Source organism: Syngnathus leptorhynchus, chromosome 9 (genome assembly GCF_054491065.1).
Source record: "Syngnathus leptorhynchus isolate UIUO chromosome 9, UIUO_Slep, whole genome shotgun sequence".
Taxonomy (NCBI): domain Eukaryota; kingdom Metazoa; phylum Chordata; class Actinopteri; order Syngnathiformes; family Syngnathidae; genus Syngnathus; species Syngnathus leptorhynchus.
This window is the reverse complement of record NC_141203.1, coordinates 1,232,501-1,257,168: the sequence shown is the minus strand read 5'-3', so window position 1 is coordinate 1,257,168 and position 24,668 is coordinate 1,232,501. Positions and strand designations below refer to the sequence as shown.

The window sequence follows — 24,668 nt, the reverse complement described above, 5'->3', positions numbered from 1 at the left end:
AATTTCCTTTTACATAACTTATAGGACGCTTGAATTATTCACTGTTACTCATTTTGTGTTTGCATGTCAATAGGTAAATGTTCACAAGGGCATGCTGGAGCCGAACCCAGCTGACTTAGGGCAGTAATGCTTATCCTCACTGAGATTGTTGATGTGCTGGAGTTCATAAAATACATTTCACAAACGGTTAAACAGGCGCTCACTTTACTGAGTTAATTGAGCTCACCTTTTCATTTTGGCCATCTTTCCAGTAGGTGATGTTGTAGGTGGCAGTGCCATAGACACTCCTGAGGTCTGAGATTGCAAATGTTGGATCTTTAACCGAAATTCCAATTGTAGCCCCATTGGAAATGAGTGACACATTGGGTGAACCAATCATAGCTAAACAGAAAAAGAAAATAAGGAGAGAAGTGGCTGAGGAGAGCGATGTTTGCAAAAATGAGCAAGAAACAGAGATGTTTGGGAAGCTTCTTCGGAAAGGGAAAAAAGCCCAATGAGGAGACGGAAGAAGAAGAGGCTACAACTTCTAAGAAAAGGAAAGCTGGATTTAAAAGAAAATTTCTGGAGTCCGGCTTAAAATATGGATTTACCGCCAACGGTGACTCCGACGCGCCAAGCCCACTCTGCATAATATTTGGCAACAGGCTAGTTAACGAGACAATGAAGCCTTCAAAACTGCTTCGGCACATGGTCGCCACAAAAGTGCTGAAAACCCTGCTTCCTTTTCCAACAACCTATCTTTGTGAAGCTGGATTTTCTGCGGTGAAAGCAACCAAACAAAGCTGCGGAGCAGATTGGACATCAACAGCACAGTTCCGGTGTCATTGTCTCCAATTACGCCGAGATGGGAGCAGCACGTTTCTGAGAAACAAGCTCAGTGCTCTCACTAATTCAACGTGATGGTGAGTTTTCTTTTTATGTGGTTTATATATGTTTTTATGCCAGTCGTATCATTTTATTTCATCGTATTTATATCTTATAAATGTGTTATTTCTTTATATAAATGTATAATTTATTTATATAAAGGCCAGTCTGCGAAAATATTTCTGACACGTAACCGGTCCGTGGCGCAAAAAAGGTTGGGGACCACTGACTTAGAGGAAAGTCTGGTCCACCATCTGCCATCTCAAGACGGGGATGCAGAGAACCATCAACATTGTGTACAATCCTTTTTCCACCACAGGAACTTTTTGAGGAACGTTTCAATTTACCGTGATGAATTGAATTGGCCCTCAATTTCCATCCATTATCTAAACCGCTTTTCTTCACGAGTCACTGGTGTGCTGGAGCCTATCCCAGCTGACTTCAGGCAGTAGACGGGGGACATCCTGAACTGGCTGCAAGCCAATCGTAGGGCTTGGTGTTGCCTTCTGGAACAAAACCAGCCATTTGCACTCACACTTACGGGCCATTCAGAAATTTCAATCAGCCGACTAAGCATGTCTTTGGAATGTGGAAGGAAACGAGAATATCCGCAGCAAACAGGTAGAACACACAAACTCCCCACAGTACCGCGTACAGAGCCGGAATCATACCCATTACTGCTGAACTGTGAGACGGTGTGCTAACCAGTGCACCATTGTGATGCTTTCACTCGAAACATGTACCTGGTTATTTACCCGGGTCTTTCTACCAAGTCACTAGACCAGTGGTTCTTAACCTTGTTGGAGGTACCGAACCCCACCAGTTTCATATACGCATTCACCGAACCCCTCTTTACTGAAAAATATATATATGTTTTTCAAATTCAAGACATAGATGTGCACAAAATGAGCCGTGCATGAACGTCACCTTGTTAAAAGAACAAAACCAACACAATGCATGAACTCACAACAAATGACATACCCGCAAATCAGTGCGACTTCTGCTGTTGTCTTTGCAAGACCAGTTCAGATATGTGTCATCACCAATTTACACGATAAATCAGGTGTGTTCCGACCTCCGCAGTGGAGGCTCTGCCGAACCTCTGAGACCGACTCACCGAACTCCTAGGGTTCGATAGAACCCAGGTTAAGAACCACTGCACGAGACGTAGAAATTCGAAAATAAGCGACAACCCGCTTCAAGACTTCAAACCAGCAGTTCATTTTGTGACTAAAAAATGTTTTTGTGGACAATGAGGAAGAAGAAGATTTTGAAGGCTCAGAGTGGAGGACTAATTTTAATCGAGGCTGTTTCAAACGCATCAGTCCCTGGGAATAAGGCAGATTTTTTTTTAATTATATTGAATGTTTATAGAAATCAAATCAACTCAAGTTTATGTGAAAGTCACATGCGTAAGCTCTCAAATTATTTTGGAATTGTGATTCCATTTGCCAAAATTAGCTGGCAACAAGTTCAGGGTGTCCCCCCACCTACTGCAAGAAGACAGCCAGGATAAGCTCCAGCATGCCCGTGGCCCAAGTGATGACAAGCGGTTAAGAAAATGGATGGATGTTCCCATTTGCTACAGGGGCTAAGATATTAATTATTTATTAGGCGTTGACAATATTGTTGCATTTCCAGTAAAATGTCAGCTTTTCTGGAATGCTTCTAAAGTTGCCCTAAAGTTTTAGAGGCGTGTTTTATAAGGTGCTTTAGGCTTTAATGACACATCCCTAATCCAAATATAAAATAGTTTAATAAAAAAATAGATACTCACTATCACTTTCCAAGGTAATCGGTTTACTTTCCACCCAAGAAGAGTGATTTTCCCCTCGCTGAGTCCGTACTCTGCCTTTATACCTTCCATACACACTGAGGAAGGTGTTCAGGCTGCTGAAGTCACATTCAAGGATTGTGATGTTGACACAACCTACATGACATATTCGGACAGAGGTACTGTGGAGAAAACACAATACTGTTAAAAAAATCATGCTGTATTTTCCACACCGTAAGGCACACTTAAAGCCTTCAATTTCAATAAGATGTGCCTTTTGTGTCCACAGAGTTCCAAAATTAGTAAAAGGTGGTGGTGGTGATGATGTTTGATGTGAGTCTGTCGACACCGGGACGAAATGCATAAAATGAAGACAATTACAGAAAATTACATAATATGCAAAATATCTAAGATGACAGTTATGAACCAATCAGAGAACATCATGTATTATTTAAATTACATACACTGGAGCGGTAAACTAATTAGAGAACATTACATTTATGAAGAATACAAATTTACTGTAGCTCTGGGGCGACTGATGAACATTGCAGGTTTGTGGAACACAAACGGGTTCAGTTTCCCTCAGGAGCCTCAAAATTGGCATTGACGAAGAGATATGCTTATGAGGCACAATTCCAGCTACGGGCCAGCAATTACGCGGTGGCACATGGTAATAGAAGATCCGTGAGAGAATTCCACATAGACGACGACCACACATTTACTCAGACTGGGAGGTAGTGCCGAGCAAATTACGCAAATTATGTGAATGGATTATGGATGCCTGGGCAAAGGTATCGGCTTTAACTGTTATCCAAGCAATTTGACAACCATTCAAGACTCCCATTTGTTCCTACATTGACTTAGTTACAACACAGTGCACAAAGTCTAGACCAGTGTTTTCCAACCTTTTTATATCCACGGCACACCTTTTCATAGAAAAAAATCTCAAGGCACAACACCATATTAAACATATTAAAATTGGTTGTGTTAAAAAGACGTTGTAAAAGTGCTATATAAATGAAGTCCTATTCCTATACATAAAGTATTTCTGCACTATAAGGCGCACTGAATTATAAGGCGCACCTTCATTGAATTTTTTTATTTTAGAAATGTTTTCATATATAAGGCGTGCCGGATTAAAAGGTGCATAGAATAGAAGCTACTGAGGTTGACTAGGGTTGCGTTATGCATCCACTAGATGGAAATGTGCAGGGAACGTCAACCAAGTCAATGAGGTAAAAAAAAAGTCCAACTCCCATTCCATATGAAAGGGATACTATTTGGCTTCTTACTTAGTCCAGCAACCCCACTCATTTTGATGGTCATAAAGTTTCTTTAGTTTAAAAGAAAAAAGCTAGTGTTTACGTTGATGCGTAATGCGTTGATCAGCTTGTTAGCTTTGGTGCTGGGTTTGTGTATGCGCAGCCAAACTTGCTGCAGTGAAGGGGTGTGGTCACTGTCTATTGCACTTGTGCAGTTCACTGTGATTGCCTCCCGACAGGCTTACCTGTACGTCAATCAAGGGATGGGATGGATTCTAGCCTATAGAAAAAAATGTTTGTTTTTTTAAATGTCATGCGATCGACCACTAGTAGCTTACTTCGGTGATCCCCCTGACCACGGTTGCCGTAATGCTGAAAGCGATGCGACCTTGTAATTTACTAATCGTACTGAAACGTACTGAAACATTTTGGCCTATAAGTGCCGCTTTACATTTGACCGTTTCATAGATGCAATTTTGTTATTGCAAATTAGACACGCCGCAGAACCTGCAAACTCCACAAAGACGAATTCTTTGGTCCATTCATTCTGAAATGTACGATACTCGTCATCTTTTTTTCTTTTTACCATTTTCTTTTTCGAAAGGTTAGCTTTGAGCTAATGACCGAGAAGACAGATTCAAAAGGGGGCGTTTACCTGTAGGCTATTATCCAAATAAAACAATGGACAGTTGCTCCTGCAGCCAACTGCAGCTCTGAACAGGATTTGGCCGTGGAAAATCGATGGGTAGATTAAAACAAGTGATAATATGTTTCATCTGAAGAGCCGAAATCTGCAAGCCAGATGCAATCATCAAAAGAGCCACACCTGGCTCGTGAGCCATAGGTTCCCAACCCCTGGTATAAGTGATCAAGTCATCACAAAAAAAAAAAATCACAAAAAATCCATAGCTACGCCGCACCGGACGACAAACCGCAGGGTTCAAAACTTGACCAAAAAATAACGGCTTATTGTCTGAAAATTACAGTACTTGTACTACATTCATTTAGTCTTCTCTTGTAGATTATTTTACTGGTTCTTTTATCACAGACAATTTGTTTAGGTTGAATTACCTGACATGTTTCGGTGTGTACTTCTGCCTTCATCAGCGTGTCACTAGTGTAAATGTGACGCGTCCGTTCACGGACAGCAGAGGGCATGACTCACCTGTCAAATCTGACAGGTGAGCCACGCCTTCATCCAACAGATGACAAAGACGCGTCACAACTACACCAGTGACACTCTGATGAAGGTGGAAGTACGCGCCGAAACATGTCAGGTAATTCAACTTAAAGAAATTGTCTGTGATAAAAGAACCAGTAAAATAATCTACAAGAGAAGACAAAATGAACGTAGTACAACTATTACCAGGAAGTTATGAAGAGAACTGCGTCAAAGAATTTCGCCTCCTGGAAAAGCTGATGAGGAAACGAGCTCGCTACAGGAACCACCTGAGGTTCAATCTACGCTGCCGGGATTAAGCGGTAACGCCGGCCAGCCTGACAGTCAAGAACCTGCTCCCAACCAGGAACGTGGAGAGAATTATCAGGAGAGTGCGGATGATTCTGGTCAAAGAACGGATACGATGCACAAGCAACAAACTCAACAACATCAACAGTGAACTACAGCGACTGACGGAGCAGTTCAAACACGGGTATGCTCTGGACAATAACACGGAAACAACACTACACGGACACTTGGATAGCATACACGAACAGGAATTTACTGCCACAAAAAAAACCACATCCAAAAATTAGACAGACTCATCGCACAAAAAAGAAGACACAACCGGACCACATACACATCAACGACAAATGGATTCACAACATGTCACGTCACAAACTCACACAGGCAGAGCGCAACCTACTGGCGAAAAGACTCAACTACGCGATCACACCCAAAAACATACCCCACGAGGATTTCATTTTAGCCACGGAGTTAGCATGCAAAAAACAGCACTACGTGATAAAATTGCAGGTATACTAAAAACGGCTAAATCACCACCCAGCAATATTACAAAACAGGAAGCAAGAGCAATGAATACGCTAGCAAAAAATTAAGACATCACAATCCTCCCAGCAGACAAAGGCAGAAAAAACAGACACAGACACTTACGAAGAACAAATGCGACAGATGCTACAGGACGACACGTATGAAGTGGTAAAAAAAGACCCAACAGAAGACAAGAAAAATAAACTCAAAGCATTACTTAAACCATTACTTATTGAAAATAAAATAGACAAACAGTCATACAATCACTTAGTACCCACAGCAAACATCATTCCCAGAATCTAAGGCACGCCAAAAATCCATAAACCAGGTACACTTCTCCGCCCCATTGTAGACAGCATAGGATCAGTTACCTACAAGCTTTCAAAAGCACTCGCAGAAATAATAAAACCACTACTAGGACTCACAGATCAACACTGCAAAAACTCAAAACAACTTGCCACAGAACTCACCCACGTAAAAGTACAGAAAGACGAAATGTTCATATCACATGATGTCATTTCACTCTTCACAAAAACATCCACACAGGCCACCATACACATAGCACATGACAGATTATTAGGAGACAGGACAATCAAGAAACACACAAATTTAACAGTACAGGACATCACTCAACTACTCCAATTCATCGCCACTTCCACATATGTCCAATACAGAAACATAATTTACAGACAAAAAGAAGGATTCCCCATGGAAGACCCACTGTCTGCCATCACGTGCAGCTTTTTCATGAAGCCCCGGACACATATAAACCCACATTATGGAGACGGTACGTAGACGACATTCTGGAAAAAGTAAAAACAGGACACAACACCTCACAGACCATCTCAACACCATTGACACTACCGGTAACATCAAATTCACTCACAAAGAGGAAACAGATCGATCCATAGCCTTTCTAGACATCAACATACACCACACAGACAACGGAGACATCAAAATAAAAGTACCGTAATTTTCGGACTATTAGTCACTCCGGAGTATAAGTCGCACCACCCATAAAATGCACAATAACGTGAAAAATAACATATATAAGTCGCTCCAGAGTATAAGTCGCACTTTTGGGGCAAATTTATTTGTCAAAATCAAACACCAAAAACAGACACGAACCAGCAACAACAGGCTAAACGATACGATATGCTAACGTGACATACACAAACGAGAGGCTGAGAACGGGCCTAACGTAACATTCAGAGTTATTCAAATGATTATTACATAAATAACACGTTTATCAAACCATCTGTGTCACTCCAAATCATAAAATACATCGATCATCGATCGTGTAAACAATGCCGCGTACGCGCACCGTCGGGCTCGTGATTTGCATGTCTAATTATTCCACAGACCCATATAACGATATATAAAGTATATTTCAAATAACAATCATATAGCAACAGTATTACCAAACCATCTGTCACTCCAAATCATAAAATCCATCGATCATTGATTGTGTAAACAATGCCGCGTACGCGCGCCGTCGGACTCGTGATTTGCATGTCTAATTATTCCACAGACCCATATAACGATATATAAAGTATATTTAAAATAATTATCATATAGCAACAATATTACCAAACCATCTGTCACTCCAAATCATAAAATACATCGATCATCGATTGTGTAAACAATGCCGCGTACGCGCGCCGTCGGACTCGTGATTTGCATGTCTGGCGTGATGTGTGCTCGCATGCTGTCCATCACAAGCAGAGCTTGCATCCTAAATTGCATTGCTGCACCTACTGTTTTTTATTTATTTTTTTTAACATCACCACACTAAATTCTCTTCACCAGACCTGTGCTTTTTAAAAACAAAAAAAAACAGCGCTTTCCCCTCCCAGTTGTTGCGTCACGGCCAATGGTGAAATTTAATTTAAATCACCCTCGTTCAGTTTAGTTTGAAAATAACTATATTTCTTTTTCAGTTGTTTTGTTTATTTGTTTCATGAACTTGAATATTGTGCTTTAAAGTGTGACTTGCTTTATTCGTTTTTTCAGTGTATTAAAAATAATATGTGAGGTGATCAACTGTACTAGTAAGTAATGTGTTAATGATCAAGTAAATCTTTTTGAAAAAAAAAACACATTTAAGTCGCTCCTGAGTGTAAGTTGCCCCTCCACCCAAACTATGAAAAAAAACGCGACTTATAGTCCGAAAATTACGGTACACAAAAGAAAACCACACACCGACCAATACCTCCTCTGGACATGTGAATACCCCACTAACACAAACTGTCTGTAGTCAGAACATTATACGAGCGCACAGCAATAATCACGGACCCAGAGGACAGAACACAGGAAGAAAAACATATACAACACGCACTTAAAAGATGTCAGTATCCACAATGGGCAATAACTAAACGTGCAGGACAGGTCAAAAACAAAAACAACACAACACAGGGGAGAAAGAAAAAGACAAACAAGTAAAAAAAGAACACTGGGGAACGGTGACGTTGCCGTACGTCAGAGGGATTACGGAACGCATCCAAAGAGCCATGAAAAAATATAACATTAACACACCTGTCAAACCACACACAACACTCCCTCAGATACTGGTTCACTCAAAGGACAGAATCCACCCGGAAAATAAATGCAACTCCATATACGAGATCCCATGCAAATCATGCAATAAATCATACATCGGGGAGACAGGGAGGAACTTCATTACAAGAAAAACAGAACACAAGAAGGAGTGTGGGAAGGAGACAGCAACAAGACAGACAAGAGCAATAAATTAACAAGCCGAACAGGAACAATACAAGTCAGCCATTACCGACTGACCACTGCAAAAGAGAGAATCACATCATAGATTGGGAAAAGGCCAGAGTCATCCGCACCAAAGAAAACAAACATCAGCGTTGGTTCAGGGAGGCCATCAAGATCCGCAAGTGGGGCCCGAGGACCATCAACAGAGAAGAGGGAGCTTTCACGCTCTCTACCACCTGGAGCAGCATTTTGGAGGGGTGAACGGACAGCATAGGGCTGTGGCTCACCTGTCAGATTTGACAGGTGAGCCACGCCTTCATCCAGCAGCTGATAAAGATTATTCACAACTACACCTGATGAAGGCAGAAGTACACGCCGAAACATGTCAGGTAATTCAACCTAAACAAATTGTCTGTGATAAAAGAACCAGTAAAATAATTACAGTACTTGATCGTTCATTTTAAATTTCCTTTACATAGCTAAGTATTTGACAATTACTGTATTTTCCGGACTACACGTCGCAGTTTTTTTCATAGTTTGGCCGAGGGTGCAACTTATAATCAGGGGCGATTTATATGTGAAATTATGAACACATTATTACTTGATCATTAACACTACTTACTTACTAGTATAGTTGATCACTTCACATGTTATTTTCACTTAAAACCGCATGAGGGTGCAATAGGCCGGTGGAATAATTGGAGCCGCCACTGACAATGAGTCTGAATACATCATCTGACTTCCAGAATCAGGAGTTGTTTATAACACAGAGGACAGAGATTGACACAGAGAACGAACATTTTGATGGATTTAATGATTTGGAGTGACACGGATGGTTTGATAAACTTGTTATTTATGTTATAGTTATTTGATACATAGTTTATTTAGTGTAGCAACTTGTATATTGTTAGAGTTCAGTAGTTTCTGATTGTCTAGGAGGGCCGTGATGAGAGATCCGGGATGCTTTGTTAGAGTGAGCCAAAAGGCATATGTTGAGCTCTTGTTTTTTGAAATAAAGAGCCGGTTTGTTACCAAATCCACGACTTGCTTGGTACTTTGGGAATGCAACAATATAGTTATATAGATGTGTGGAATAATTGGAGCAGCAACTGACGACGAGTCTGGCGTCTGACGTACATCCGGAGTGAGCAGCTGTATGTGTTTTTTTTTTTTAAGTGACACAAAGAACAAAGATTTCAATAGATTTAATGATTTGGAGTGTTTTTATTTATGTTTTAATTATTTAATATATAGTTTATATATAGTTATATGGGCCTGTGGAATAATTTTAAACGCAGCTGACGACGAGTCCGACGTCATTGCCGCATGCACTTCCGGGTTCAAAGCGGCGTTGTTTACACAAAGGATGAAGATTTCGATGGATTTAATGATTTGGAGTGACACGAATGGTTCGTTAAAATTGTTATTTATGTTTTTTGATGGATAGTTATTTGCTATATAGTTTATATATAGTTATATGGACCTGTGGAATAATTTGAACTGCAGCTGACGATGAGTCCGACGTCATTGCTGCATGCACTTCAAAAGCGGTGTTATTTACACAAAGGACGAAGATTTCGATGGATTTAATGATTTGAACTCACACGGATGGTTTGATATTTGTGTTATTTATGTTATAGTTATTTGAATAACTGAATGTTATGTCAGGCACGTTCTCAGCTCCTCGTTTGTGTTTATAAATCGTTAGCGTACCGTATCGTTTAGCCTGTTGTTGCCTGTTCATGTCTGTTTTGGTGTTGGATTTTGTCAAATAAAGTTCTCCTAAAAATGCGACTTGTACTCCGGGGCGACTTATAGTCCAGAAAATACGGTACTTCCTGCAAGAATAAGGTCATTTACCCAAATGATCATTATGACCTTCTCATTGTCAGTAAATACAAGGGCCTGCTGTAATTTTAACAAAATAATTTTCAATTAAGTAGTCATGAAGCATTTTATTCCAATTTTGCCCTGACTGCTTCAGACCATACCATGTTACTTGTTGAGTTTACACACCATTTTGTCCTGAATTTTACTTGACCTTGAACACTTCAATGGGTTGAAATGTTCAGAGAAAATTTTGGACTGTTAAATAAAGTGTTTTGATGTTCAGATTACACTGACTTACTTGCATTCTGTGGTGTAGAAAATGTCACCGGTTACCCCCTCAGGTGGATCCCACCTCAGCACCAAATTCATGTTCATGGAGGTTAGACGAACATTTCTGGGTGGGCTGAGGACAGCTGAAGCCACTAAACAGTCAGAAACACACGTCACGTTTTATAATGTCAATATCATGGTGCATCACAAACAATGCTCAATTTTAATAATTAATGACTAACATTATGGATATACAGTGGATATAGATAGAATGTCTTCAAACCCAGGTTGAAATGCCAGGTTTTGTGACATAAAGAGTATTGAATGCAGTTTGACACTGTGCAACATGCTTCGAAACAATGGTGTAGATTTCCATAGAAACACTACGTCGATGCTTGTTTCATATGACATACCATATGACGAGAAGCACCGACTGCTTCATTGCCTGAATGAATATTCTGACCAAGATAGACCTGAAGAATGTTTGTGTGTTGCTCTTCAGAGAGGCAATTTGATATTTTGAGACAGCTCCTGCTCGAATTATTTCATAATGTATGGTTAATAGGTTTAACTTGAAAAAAGGGAGATGTCACATATGGAAGTATGAAATGAGTACTTCCAGCAGTGTTGTAATCAATCAATCAAATTTTATTTACATTGCCCTTTACAATAGCCAACTGGAACCCAAAGTGCTTTACAATCGGATAAAAACAACAATATCTATATAATGATATAGATCTATCTATCTATCTATCTATCTATCTATCTATCTATCTATCTATCTATCTATCTATCTATAACAGTAATCCCTCACTACATCGCGGTTCATTTATCGTGGCTTCAGTACATCACTGATCCCCCCCACCCCAAAAAAAAATCCTAAATAAAAATTCTAAATTGAGGAATTATGGCACGAAAGTTGCCCACACGCCAGCAGAAGGCAGGGAGTGCCCACACAATTGCAGTACTACATCGACATATACACGTTAAGGTTGGGAAGATTCACCGATATGGATCGGAAAATCGATACGACCTGTGAGATGCAGTTGCATCGTATCGTATCGCACTGGATCGCATTGTTTTAAAATTAAATGGTACTGTATAGCACCGTATTGCATCTTATCATTGGCAAGTCTAGGAATCGTGAATGCATCGAATCATTGGCCGTGTACTGAGATGTTTATCGTATCTCTTTGATGGTGAAGATTCCCATCCCTAATATACACACTGTAGCTAGGGTTGGGAAGATTCACTGATATGCATCGGAAAATCAATATGACCTGTAAGATGCAGTTGCATCGTATCGCACTGGATCACATTGTTTTAAAATTAAATCGTACTGTATCGCACCGTATCGCAGGAGATGGGAGAATCGTATCGCATCTTATCATTGGCAAACCCATGAATCGTGAATGCATCGAATCGTTGGCGGTGTATCGAGATGTGTATCGTATCGCTTTGATGGTGAAGATTCCCATCCCTAATACACGTATATTTATATTCATATTATTTATACAGTATTTTCTGTATGTCATTTATACATAAATAACATATGCACTTATGTATATGGTTTAACAAACATTTATTGATAAACAATGTATGTATGTTAAAAAAAAAAGGGTGACACTACTTCGCGGATTTTGACATGGTCTTGGAACCAATTATGCGCGAAAAACTAGGGATTACTGTACTGCCCAATAGTTCATGGAGAGTTGTTCATGTCGAGCACACACGCGCGCGCACACACACAAACGCATGCACAGACCAAGACTTGGAACTAATTATGCGCGAAAAACGAGGGATTACTGTACTGCCCAACAGTGCATGGAGAGTTGTTCATGTCGAGCACACACGCGCACACACAAAGGCATGCACAGACCAAGAGACGCGCGCACACCCAAGCACACAAACAAACACGCGCGTACACGCAAACAGGCACGAACACGCGCGCGTACACGCACGCACACAGATGCAATTGCAGCTATCTGAACCTAGACATATTGGCCGCAATACAATTCAAGAAGCGATCAAATCTTTCCTGTTAAAACAGATTTTTCAATTCATTTTTTTCCATGCACCCTCAATGCTAATAATTAAAAGATTTAGTGAATGCCCATTATACACGCTGCTTTATTGGCTACTTACTCCATGACTGGATTTTTTTTAAGGTATCATATATATATATATATAAATGTATTGTACAGCAACCTTAGACATTTCTTGTGTAATCCGTGGAGAATAATTTATCATACTTGATGGACAACAATGGGCCTTTTACCATCCAATACACTCAAACCTAAAACAACACAATTCACATTTAGCTATACGTATAGCAATTTCTCTATGCCATACTGTATAGTCCTGCTTTCAACACGCGCAAACGCATGAAGCGCAATCGAAACTTGGGCTGAGGTCCTGGGTGAAAATGATACAATGAAATATGACAATTGAATTAACAGTTACCTGTCGCTCCACCCAATGTTAAAAGTACAATGAGAGCATTTAAAATAATTGATGCCATAACTATAAGCGTCTTGCATGTGGTAGATGTCGTCCAGTAAGTGACATAACTACTTTCAGGCTTGTATTTCCTGGAACCCGTCGCTTCTTCGAGACAGGCAGCGCCACAGAAATGAACATTGGTCGATATGTTACGCCCCTTTAAACTTGCAGGCATTCGACGCTGAGCGAGGAGGGACTAAGGATTTATTCTTGTCATTCGGGATTCAGGACTGCATTATACTGGACGGCTCGATGGAAAGAAAACCTCAAAAGAAGGATGCCTGCACATTGTGCTGCTGCATGTGGTTTTGCACAACGTCGGACAACTATGATAAAGAATTCTGGAATATTATTACCGTGGTGCAAAATAAATCAATAAATAAAATTTATGTTCGGTATTGATAGCACACATTTTTTAATTTCAACCCCGCAAGTTTTAACCCCCCAATAAAAAAGATAAACTCAATGAAAATCATTGGACGACAAAGGAGCAAATTAAGACTTACTTTCTGTGTCCTTTGAGGTCAATGTTGTCCCTTCCAACATGGCCGCCACGGAGACACGCGCAAGCTTCTTCAGCCTTCATTGGATGAGGGCAAAGCCATAGACATCAAACACAAACTGATCCAGATCTACTCGGGTGGTCTTGCTTTCAAAAATGGAACTTCTCTCAAGCGCTATCCTGCTTTTTCACTTGAAATATCAAATAAAATGACTAATCACATCAGTAATATAAACTTCAGATTTATTCGTAAAAGCAAACACCTGGACATTAGAAGAGCTGATGTGGTTAAGAGTATTGAAGAGGGTTGTTTAAATGCAATAGATTTCTCTGTAATGAATTGTGCTCTAAGATTAAAGTGGCTCAATTAATCATGCTAAAAGACTGTTTTTGGTTTACCATTCCCAATACAATTTTTCATAAAATCGGTGGAATTAACTTTCTTTTGCGCTGCGATTATGACGTTCGTAAACTGCCTGTGCAAGTTCTGAAATTGTATTTTTAGACACAATTTTACTCACAATTCACCTTTGTGGAATAACATATATATGTTGACCAAGTAATTGTTTTTAGGAAATTGAATGTATAAAGGTATTTGGGCTGTTTCACATTTAATGAATGAACGAGAAACGTTTTTAAATCAGAAGGACCTTTTTAAAACAGCTGTTTTAAAAACAACCTTCAATGCTCATGTAGAGTTCAATGAAATAATTAAAGCCCTTCCACCCCTCTTCAAAGCAATGACTCAACAATTAGTGGTGCATATTGAATGACATGTATCCAGCTAATCATTTCTTACATACTGTATCGGCCCGAATATAAGACGAGGTTCTTATTTTCATTGAAATAAAACTGAAAAAGGGGGGGTCGTCTTACATTCGGGGTCTAGACAAAGGCTTTTTTCAAACTTGAGTCTTGAAAAAGAGGGGGTCGTCTTATAATCAGGGTCGTCTTATATTCAGGCCAATACGGTGTAAGATTTAATTGTGATAGCAACTTGTGTGGCATTTGTGAGAATGACATTAAACATCCATCCATCCATTTTCTGAACCGCTTTGTCCCCACGGGGGTCGCGGGCGTGCTGGAGTCTATCCCAGCCGTCATCGGGCAGTAGGCGGGGGACACCCTGAACCGGTTGCCAGCCAATCGCAAGACACACAGAGACGAACAACCATCCGCACTCGCACTCATACCTAGGGACAATTTTTAGAGTCTTCAATCGGCCTACCAAGCATGTTTTTGGGATGTGGGAGGAAACCGGAGTGCCCGGAGAAAACCCACACGGGCCCGGGGAGAACATGCAAACTCCACACAGGGAGGGCCGGAGGTGGAATCGAACCCGCACCCTCCTAACTGTGAGGCGGACATGCTACCCAGTGCACCACCGAGCCGCCGACATTAAAATAGTGGAACATATTTTCTTTGAATGTGAGCATGTTTCAAAATTTGGGATATCCTTGCAAAGATGGTTGTTGGACAAACTATTGCACCATTTGGACTGGATGTCTATTAATCTAAGAGTTCAGTTAAAGGAGAATATTGGTATCGCAAGACTGACAAAAATGCCCAGAGTCTATTTTCTTTCATTTCATTTTCTTCTTGATTAAGCTCTTGAGAACATTATTATTATCTATCCATCCATTTTCTGTGCCGCTTGTCTCCACGGCGGTCGCAGCAGTCATCCAGCAGTAGGCAGGGGACACCCTGAACCGGTTGCCAGCCAATTGCAGGGCACAGAGACAAACAACCATCCACACAGACCTACGAATAATTTGGAATGCTCAATCAGCCTACTATGCATGCTTTTTTTTTTGGGGGGGGGGGGGGGGAGTGGGAGGAAGAGAGAGCTGAGCCAAAAGGCGAAGCTCCCGATTTACCGGTCGATCTATGCTCCTACCTTCACTTATGGTCACGAGCTATGGGTCGTGACCGAAAGAACAAGATCCAGGATACAAGCGGCCGAAATGAGTTTCCTCCGCAGGGTGTCCGGGCTCTCCCTTAGAGATAGGGTGAGGAGCTCGGTCATCCTGGAGAGTCTCGGAGTAGAACCGCTGCTCCTCCACATTGAGAGGAGCCAGATGAGGTGGCTCGGGCATCTCATCAGGATGCCTCCTGGACGCCTCCTTGGGGAGGTGTTCCGGGCATGTCCCACCGGTAGGAGACCCCGGGGTCGACCCAGGACGCGCTGGAGAAACTACGTCTCTCGGCTGGCCTGGGAACGCCTTGGGATCCCCTGGGATGAGCTGGATGAAGTGGCTGGGGAGAGGGAGGTCTGGGAGTCCCTCCTAAAGCTGCTGCCCCGCGACCCGACCCCGGATAAGCGGAAGAAGATGAATGGACGCATGGATGAATCAGTGAGTAATGATATTGAATTAAATAGACAGTTTTTGTCACTTTCTCCTAAAATGTACATGTGGTGCTCAATCCAGTGCACACGCCTAGGTCACCTGGGTACAGTATAACACAAACATGCAAATGGACTAGATAGATAGACAGAGAGCTACTTTATTGATCCCCAGGGGGAAATTCAGTTTTTGCCTACTGAAGGCTCATTTCTTTTCAATAATATCATTAATAATAATAATAATAATAATAATAATAATAATAATAACAAGTGGAGCACTGGTTTATAAAAATAATAAAAGTTTGTAAAATAATAATATTTATAATAATATTATAATAATAACAGGTTGAGCTTTGGTTAGCACATCACCTCACAGTTCAGAGGTGAAGGGTTCGATTCTAGCTCCGGCCTTCCTGTGTGGAGGTGCATGTTCGCTGGAGAGACTATTTTGGGGGCTTTCTCTGGATACTTTGTTTTTTTCCCACATTCCGAAGACATGCCTGGTAGGCCGATCGACCACTCCAAAATTGTCCGTAGGTGCGATTTTGAGTGTGAATGGTTCCTTGTTTGTGCGCCCTGCTATTGGCTGGTAACCAGATCAGGGTCGACCCTGCCTTCTGCCCAACATCAGCTAGGATATGCTCCAGCATGCATGCAACCCTTGTGAGGATAAGCGGTTCAGATAATGGCTGAATGGATAATAATAACACCATTAAGAATACATTTGAATTGTAAGACTCTCAACAACATAAGTTGCGGAGGTCAGGTGGCAAAGGGGTCCAGAGCGGCTGAAAGTTCTGATCCCCATGGTGCTGAGACAAGCATAGAGAGCTGTAAAGTGTATGGAGGGGGACTTTTGCGTGCAGGTTGAAGTTGCAATGAAGGAAAGATCCGATTTGGGTAATGGGTCATGTAGCATAGTGGACAGGTTAAGAGTTTATGGAAGGGGCGGCCAAACAAGAGAAAGCTGGAATAGTCAATATAGTAGGTGACAAGACTCCATGGCTGTAGGATGGAGGTTAAGGGAGGGGCAAAGATGATTGTGTTGGTGGAAGTCAGTAGACCCGGTTGTACTATTGATATGTGAATGGAACGAGTGTGTGCTAGTGACACTGGGATGCAAAAGCTATCAACTTTGGATAATGTAGATACAGTCCCAATTACAAGAATTTCCCTTTTAATCAGTGTTAAACAATTTTATTAAACTAAATGTGAAATAGAAATGTTATGTTTTTCAAAAATACCTTTCGGTTATTCACAGTACACCAGAAATAAAATTGTCGGTGCGCGCTGTCCATGCTCCAGACAGTCAGTCCAGATGGGAATTTTTGTCCTTTTTTGATGGCGCAACTGCCTTGATCAACAATAGTAGTAGAACAGTAGCTTGCTCTGGTGTAAAAATTAAAAAGTGCAATACCCTCAGGCAAGAGTTTAAGTGCACATTCTATTCTATTTATAAAATTTCTTGCAGGCCAATTAAAAATGGTCAGGCCGTAGTTTGGACACCTCTGATTTAGCACAAAACATGATGTTGATGCACATAATTACTGTTGCAGGTCCAAAAAACTTGTGTGGCAGATCTGTCAAAGTCAAAAAGACAAAAGTTTATTGTCAATTTCTTCACGTTAAGACACACAAAGAGATCGAAATTACGTTGAAACAACGCCTGTTGCATTGTTGATATTAGGGACGAGGAATTTGATCGATGGATTTAATGATTAGGAGTGACACAGATGGTTTGATAATATTGTTGTTATATGATAGTTATTTGAAATACACTATATATATTTATATGGGCCTGTGGAATAATTAGAAATGCAACTTACAACGAGTCCGATGTCAGCGGCGCATATGCTGCTGTGGCAGATCTGTCAAAGTCAAAAAGTCAAAAGTCAAAGTCTGCTTTATTGTCAATTTCTTCACGTTAAGACACACAAAGAGATCGAAATTACGTTGAAACAACGCCTGTTGCATTGTTGATATTAAGGACGAGGAATTTGATCGATGGATTTAATGATTAGGAGTGACACAGATGGTTTGATAATATTGTTGTTATATGATAGTTATTTGAAATACACTATATATATTTATATGGGCCTGTGGAATAATTAGAAATGCAACTTACAACAAGTCCGATGTCAGCGGCGCATATGCTGCGCATATGCGGCATTGTTTACATAAAGGACGATCGATGGATTTAATGAATTGGGGTGACACAGATGGTTTGATAAACGAGTTATTTATGTAATACTTATTTGAATAACTCTGAATGTTACGTGAGGGCCGTTCTCAGCTCCTCGTTTGTGTATATGTCACGTTAGCATACTGTATCGTTTAGCTTGTTGTTGCTGGTTCATGTCTGTTCTTGGTGTTGGATTTTGACAAATAAATTGGCCCAAAAAGTGCGACTTGTACTCCGTGCGACTTATACATGTTTTTTTTCACTTTATAGTGCATTTTATGGCTGGTCCGAGTTATACTCCGGAGCGACTTATAGTCCGAAAATTACGGTACTATAAACCGCATCGGACTGTGAGCCACACTGAGTATAAGTCGCAGATGTTTTAAATGAAATGTCCTCATTTCTATTACCTGTACTACTAAAACAAAAGCATCTTACAATATAAAAAGCACTGTTTCTAAGAACATGCGTCTAAAGAGTCTTCTTATTTCGCGACATCAGTGACTCAAATATATTAATTTTTATTGATAACTAGAATTGGCAATTTCTGGAGAAATTGCGTGTGAAGGCGAAGGCACTTCACACTATTGTGGGACTCGAAATGATGATTAAATGACATAAAAATGGTAAATTGATGATGATTAAATAAAATAAAAATGGTAAATTAATGATGATGATGAAAATAATTATTAAAGTGATGTGTTAAAATTGAATGAATGAAAAAAAAATATTGGTCAAGCGGGATTCGAACTCGCACGGGAACAGCGCTCGTGCTCCAAATTCCAGTCTCTTCTTACTGAGCTAAACAGCGGCTTAGTGTTGCTGTGGTGGAATGATGATATTAAACAAGAAATAAAAATGATAAATGCCGTTAAAACGGTAAAATGATGTTTTTAACTTAAAATTAAATGAATAACTAAATGAATGAATGGAAAATAAATAAATAAAAAATAAAAGAGTTAAATAAACGAGTTAAGGAAATAAATCATGAAAAAAGTTGTCAGATGTCAAAATTTGAACTCACTCCTGAACGTCGCTCGTGTCTAATGCGCCATTAAGAATGAATGGGGGATTTTAAGGCACAAATTTGCTAATTATGCAAAAACGGTAAATGTTATGAACAAATGAAATACTAGCAGTCATGCCGTGAATTTTTGGAACGTGTGAAAGTTGGAATGGGGTGAATCGGTTAAAGCATGTGGGAGTAGTTAGGTGTCAAAAAAGTGGGAGGAATAAAGTAGGATAATAATAAGAAGAAAAATAAAGTAGAATAACAATAGTGTGAAGGCCTTCGCCTTTACACTAATAATCTATATCAGTTGTTCTCAACTGGGGCGGCACGGTCACGTTCCGGTTAGCACATCCGTCTCACAGGTGCGGGCTCAATTCCACCTGTGAGGAGTTTGCATGTTCTCCCAGTGCCCGTGTGGGTTTTCTCCGGTCACTCCGGTTTCCTCCCACATCCCAAAAACATGTTTGGTGGGCTGATTGAGCACTCCAAGTTGCCCCTAGGTGTGAGTGCGAATGATTGTTCGTCTCTGTCCCTACGATTGGTTTAGGGTGTCCCCCGCCTACTGCCTGCGACCACCATGGGGACAAGCTGTATATAAAACGGATGGATGGATGGAACGGATAGATGGATGGATGGGTTCTCAACTGGTCGATTAAGACCCAGAAGTGGGTTGCCGACAGCGAGTAGAAAAGTTCGATGTATTCATATTTTGATTTTTATTTTTTTTTATCCCCGTGACACAGTGAACAAATAGAGTGCAACTCTGCCTCTGGATGGCGGACGTCAAGGCAAGCAATGTGCTTTTGGCAGTGCATCAAATTCTTTTTAAACAGCATTCTACTGTGTGTTTCAGAGGCTACATTTCAATCAAACAAAATATTCTCTTAACTTCTAATAAAGTCGGTCGCAACTTTGCAACAATAGTATAATGCGGTTCTCAAAGTGAGACCCATTGTTGTATACTTTGTATATAAAATACTCACAAAGTTATGGATATTTGGCTTTTGGGAGGACTAACAGGATGAATCTAAAATGCAACCATCACAACCTTTACAGGTTAAGTTGAGTAGACATAACCTGTCAATGCAAGGTTGTACACATTTGACATTTTTGTGTACTTTTGAGTTGCCTGGTTTTGATGCTTATTGCAATGCAATTGGTGAATGGATTCAATTAACGTGACACATTCGAACACAGGATAGGCATTTCATATGTAGACCTGCAGTGAAAATCTTGGTGAAGTCACTCAGAAGACAAAGTTCTTACATCAATTCTGCTATTTAGTGCTAGGCTATTTTTCTATTACCAAGTAGTCTATCATTTCTTTTATTTTTTTTAATATACCTTTCATACTACTGGGATAAATTGTTAAGTTGTAGTATGTGAGAGTGGATAAAATATAGCTTCATTCACTGCCCTCGAGACTCCATGCTTGTAACATCAGAGAGCTGCTCAGTTGGGCTGTTGCTCGAGATTTGAATGAGAGACAGGTCACGTGCTTCAATAAAGACCTGTGGATGAACAACAACTAAGATTAAGGGAATTTTGAAAATATTATTGCATTACTATATATTTATATTCAATATATACTGTACAACATGATCACATACACAATACATATAAGTACTTATTTACTTACTAGGGGTGGGCAATACTGTGCAAAAATAAAATCACCAACCATAACGGATTTTTTTTTTATTTTTGCTTTGTTACTTTTAAAAGAAAATCCATTCAATCTACTTATAAGTAAAAATAACACTGAAAACTCAAAACAAGTTTTCAAACCGTTTACACAAATAACCCTATTTCACTCATAGGAGTGCAAAATGTTTGCCTTTAATCAAATACGCCTGGAAACAAATGTAGCACAGCATATTTTATGACATGAATAAAGGGCAAACCTAAACCTTTTTCCCCAATTTCATTTTTTTTTTTTTTTTTAAAAAGAGTGAACTAACTAAGTAAACGTCCCATTTTGGTTGTGATGCAGGACCTGAGGTGTGTGCTTTTCATCCCCTCCAACTATGCTGATTTTCTCACGAGTACTGTTGTACAAACAGGGTGAGGCAACTTAAACAATATACGTGCGTCTAGGTTGAAAATTCATGGAGTCTACCTTTTTCAGCAAGTACTTAAATCACTCACCATCATCTCCTGGTTCTTATCTTTATCCTCGTTTTTAAATAAATATTTTTGTGTATCCAGTCCTGATCGCTAAGTTTGCATCATACAGCCTTTTTCTGAATGTGTCATTGACGTATTTTGATCTGCTAATAGGGTGTTAGCTCTCGACCAATATCAGCCTGTCGGGTGGAGCCCACCTGGCCAGTGCCGCTGGACACATAAGCAGGGGAGGGGAGACTATCGTTTGGGATGAAACACTGCGGATGGCTGCAACAAACTGTATTAACTGTACAGCAAGGAGGACCCGTGTAACCCAAATGTTTAGAATAAGAATGAGTCTTTTTTTTCTTCCTGGCGGCGTTATGTGTGGCAGCCTTCCAGCAGTTCTCTCTCTCTCTTTGCGAAAACGTTTCTCTCATCCACGGTGTTATGACGACTATTGCTTACTCAAGTGATTTTCTATTCAACCTGAAAGCCCGGTCCCGGTGTGGTTCCACACTTGCCTGTGGAAGTAAGGAAGCTGCAGAGCCGGGGCTACACTAAAGACTAAACTAAGGGCTAAGCGGCTCGCTGAGAAGTGGCGTTTTAAACCTCCTGTACCCTCCGTGATCCTGGCGAACGTCAACTCACTGCGGAACAAGGCTGATGAGCTGGCTACGCTGGCGAAGACTATGAAGTCATTCAGAGAGTACAGTTTGCGGTGGGTCTGTGAGACATGGCTAACGACAAGCTACTTGGCTTCAGCATGATCAGAGACATCAAAGCCTGTGGGAAGAGTAAGGGTGGTGGTCTCACCCTGTATGTGAATGTTAGGTGGTGCCATCCTGGGCATGTGTACATTAAGACTTCCATCTGCTGCAGTGACATTGAACTTTTGGCGGTGAGCCTGCGTCATTACTATCTGCCCAGGGAGTTTGGACATAATCTGGGCCTATTTTTTCAAACGTTTTTTTTTCTAACGTACTTCATTAAAAAATAAATCCAATTCCAATGTGTGATTTTGACAATGTGGCAGTACCCCAACGTGGCCAGGGGAGTGAGGGTGCTTTATAGCAGCTTGCAGCTCAAGTGTGTTAGGGTCAAGGCAAAGGCCTTCACACTTATGTTATTGCTGTACTTTATTGTGTGAAGGCGAAGGCAAAGTGCCCCCAAATTGAACAGGAAGTGAACAGGAAGTCCACCTAAAAAAACAGGAAGTGGACCAAATTGAACAGGAAGTGCCCAAAATTAATATATCATATAGCAGACAAACACAGTGATATTTGGGAAGTGAAATGAAGTTTATAAGATTTACAGAAAGTGTGCAATCATTACTTAAACAAAAGTAGGTAGGTCCATAATTTTGGGCACCCCAACAGAAAAATTACATTGATATGTAATAGATCCTTTTGCAGAAATAACAGCCACTAAACGCTTCCTATAGCTGCCAATGATAGTCTGGATTCTGGTTGAAAGTATTTTTGACCATTCTTCTTTACAAAACATCTCTAGTTCAGTCAGGTTTGATAGTTTCCGAGCATGGACAGCCTGCTTTAAACCACACCACAGATTTTCAATCATATTCAGGTCTGGGGACTGAGATTGCCATTCCAGAACATTGTACTTGTTCCTCTGCATGAATTTGAACAGTGTTGGGTGGTTGTCTTGTTGAGGTATCCAGCCCCTACCCAGCTTCAACTTTGTCACTGAAACCTGAACATTGTTCGCAAGAATCTGCTGATACTGACTGGAATCCATGCAACGTTCAACTTTAACAAGATTGCCAGTACCTGCACTGGCCACACAGCCTCACAGCATGATGGAACCGCCACCAAATTTGACTGTGGGTAGCAAGTGTTTGTCCTGGAATGCTGTGTTCTTCTTCCACCATGCATAACGCCCCTTGTTATGTCCAAATAACTCAAGTATAGTTTCAGCACCTTATTCCAAAATGAAGGTGGCTTGTCTAAATGTGCTTTAGCATGCCTCAAGCGACTCTGTGGCATGTGCGCAGAAAAGGCTTCTGCCGCATTACTCTCCCATACAGCATCTCCTTGTGCAAAGTGCGCTGAATAGTTGAACACAGTGACACCATCTGCAGCAAGATCATGTTGTAGGTCTTTGGAGCTGGTCTGTGGGTTGACTTTGACTGTTCTCACCATCCTTCGGCTCTGCTTATCTGAGATTTTTCTTAGGCTGCCACTCCGGGCCTAGAACTGTGCCTGTGGCCTTCTATTTTCATACTGTTTCTCATAGTGGAAACTGACAGCTAAAATCTCTGAGCTAGCTTTTTGTATCCTTCCCCAAAAGCATGACATTGAACAATCTTTGTTTTCAGGTCATTTGTCAGTTGTTTTGAGGCTCCCATGTTCCCGAACTCTAACTTGCAACTGGCCACCTTAAATACCATTTTTCATGATTGGCCGTTATTGATTGGTATGTAGATCAAGTGTCAATAAGCTAACCAAACAAATGTGTTACAATAATTAGTCCGAAAGGTGTTCAAATCAATAAAACAACAAGGGTGCCCAAATTTAAGCACCTGCCTACCTTTGTTTAAATAATGATTGCACACTTTCTGTAAATCCTATAGATTTCATTTCCCTTCTCAAAGACCACTGTGTTTGTCTGTTATATGATATATTTGACTGAAATTGCTGATCCGAACAACCAATGATTTGTAAAGGAAAATCTTGAAAATTATCAGGGGTGCCTGAACCTTTTCATATGACTGTATTTATTTATTTATAATTTATTACTACTCACAATATCTGGGATCTTGTAAGAAGGTTGAAACCACTCCTTGATTCTCCTCCTCTGAAACAGCGGGATGTATGCTATGAATGGTATTAGAATAACAAGAACAAGCACTATGGCAAAACCTTTCTCAAATGTTCTTGTTCCTGGGCCTGGAAAACACAAAAATAAAATAATTTTTATGCATTTCGAATAATTGAAACAAATGTCTGTCATGCAAGAAAGGCATGACCCCAAATAGTTTTAACATAGAAAGAGTGGAATGGGTGTAACCATACTAAACAACCTACCAACCCCCCCCCCCCACACACACACACACACACACACACACGCACACACACACACACACACACACACACACACACACACACACACACACACACACACACGCTCCGTGAGTCGTCACCTTATTGTGGTGGAAGGGTTTGCGTGTCCTAATGATCCTAGGAGCCAAGTTGTATGGGGGCTTTATGCCCTTGCCAGGGTGACCAATGGCAAAAGGGTCCTAGGTGAGGGCCAGACAAAGCACTGCTCATCCCTTATGATGATTGACAT

General features: G+C 40.6%; 2 protein-coding genes across 12 annotated transcripts in view; both read right to left on the bottom strand.

Moving 5' to 3' along the window:
• The window catches only part of LOC147050571 (interleukin-10 receptor subunit beta-like), a 38,326-nt gene extending 24,404 nt beyond the window's left edge, over positions 1-13,922 (bottom strand). The window contains exons 1-4 of one of the 5 annotated variants that reach the window (XM_085920045.1): positions 13,720-13,922; positions 10,740-10,863; positions 2,642-2,820; positions 227-381 (exon numbers count right to left, since the gene is read on the bottom strand). In XM_085920045.1, coding sequence (XP_085776171.1) covers positions 227-381; positions 2,642-2,820; positions 10,740-10,863; positions 13,720-13,759 — 498 coding nt within the window. In that variant the 5' untranslated portion in view covers positions 13,760-13,922. Of the gene's footprint in view, positions 1-226; positions 382-2,641; positions 2,821-10,739; positions 10,864-13,174; positions 13,375-13,719 lie in introns of those variants that run through there. The other 4 variants (XM_085920044.1, XM_085920043.1, XM_085920041.1 and 1 more) reach the window with 4 other exon arrangements.
• Positions 13,923-16,196: 2,274 nt separating this feature from the next.
• Positions 16,197-24,668, bottom strand: part of ifngr2 (interferon gamma receptor 2) — a 44,155-nt gene continuing 35,683 nt past the window's right edge. For 3 of the 7 annotated variants that reach the window (XM_085920048.1, XM_085920053.1, XM_085920047.1), the window contains 4 exons: positions 24,123-24,265; positions 20,670-20,764; positions 17,886-17,927; positions 16,197-17,639 (listed from right to left, as the gene is read on the bottom strand). In XM_085920048.1, the coding sequence (XP_085776174.1) occupies positions 17,573-17,639; positions 17,886-17,927; positions 20,670-20,764; positions 24,123-24,265 (347 nt within the window). In that variant the 3' untranslated portion in view covers positions 16,197-17,572. Of the gene's footprint in view, positions 17,928-19,954; positions 20,765-24,122; positions 24,266-24,668 lie in introns of those variants that run through there. The other 4 variants (XR_015067252.1, XM_085920052.1, XM_085920050.1 and 1 more) reach the window with 4 other exon arrangements.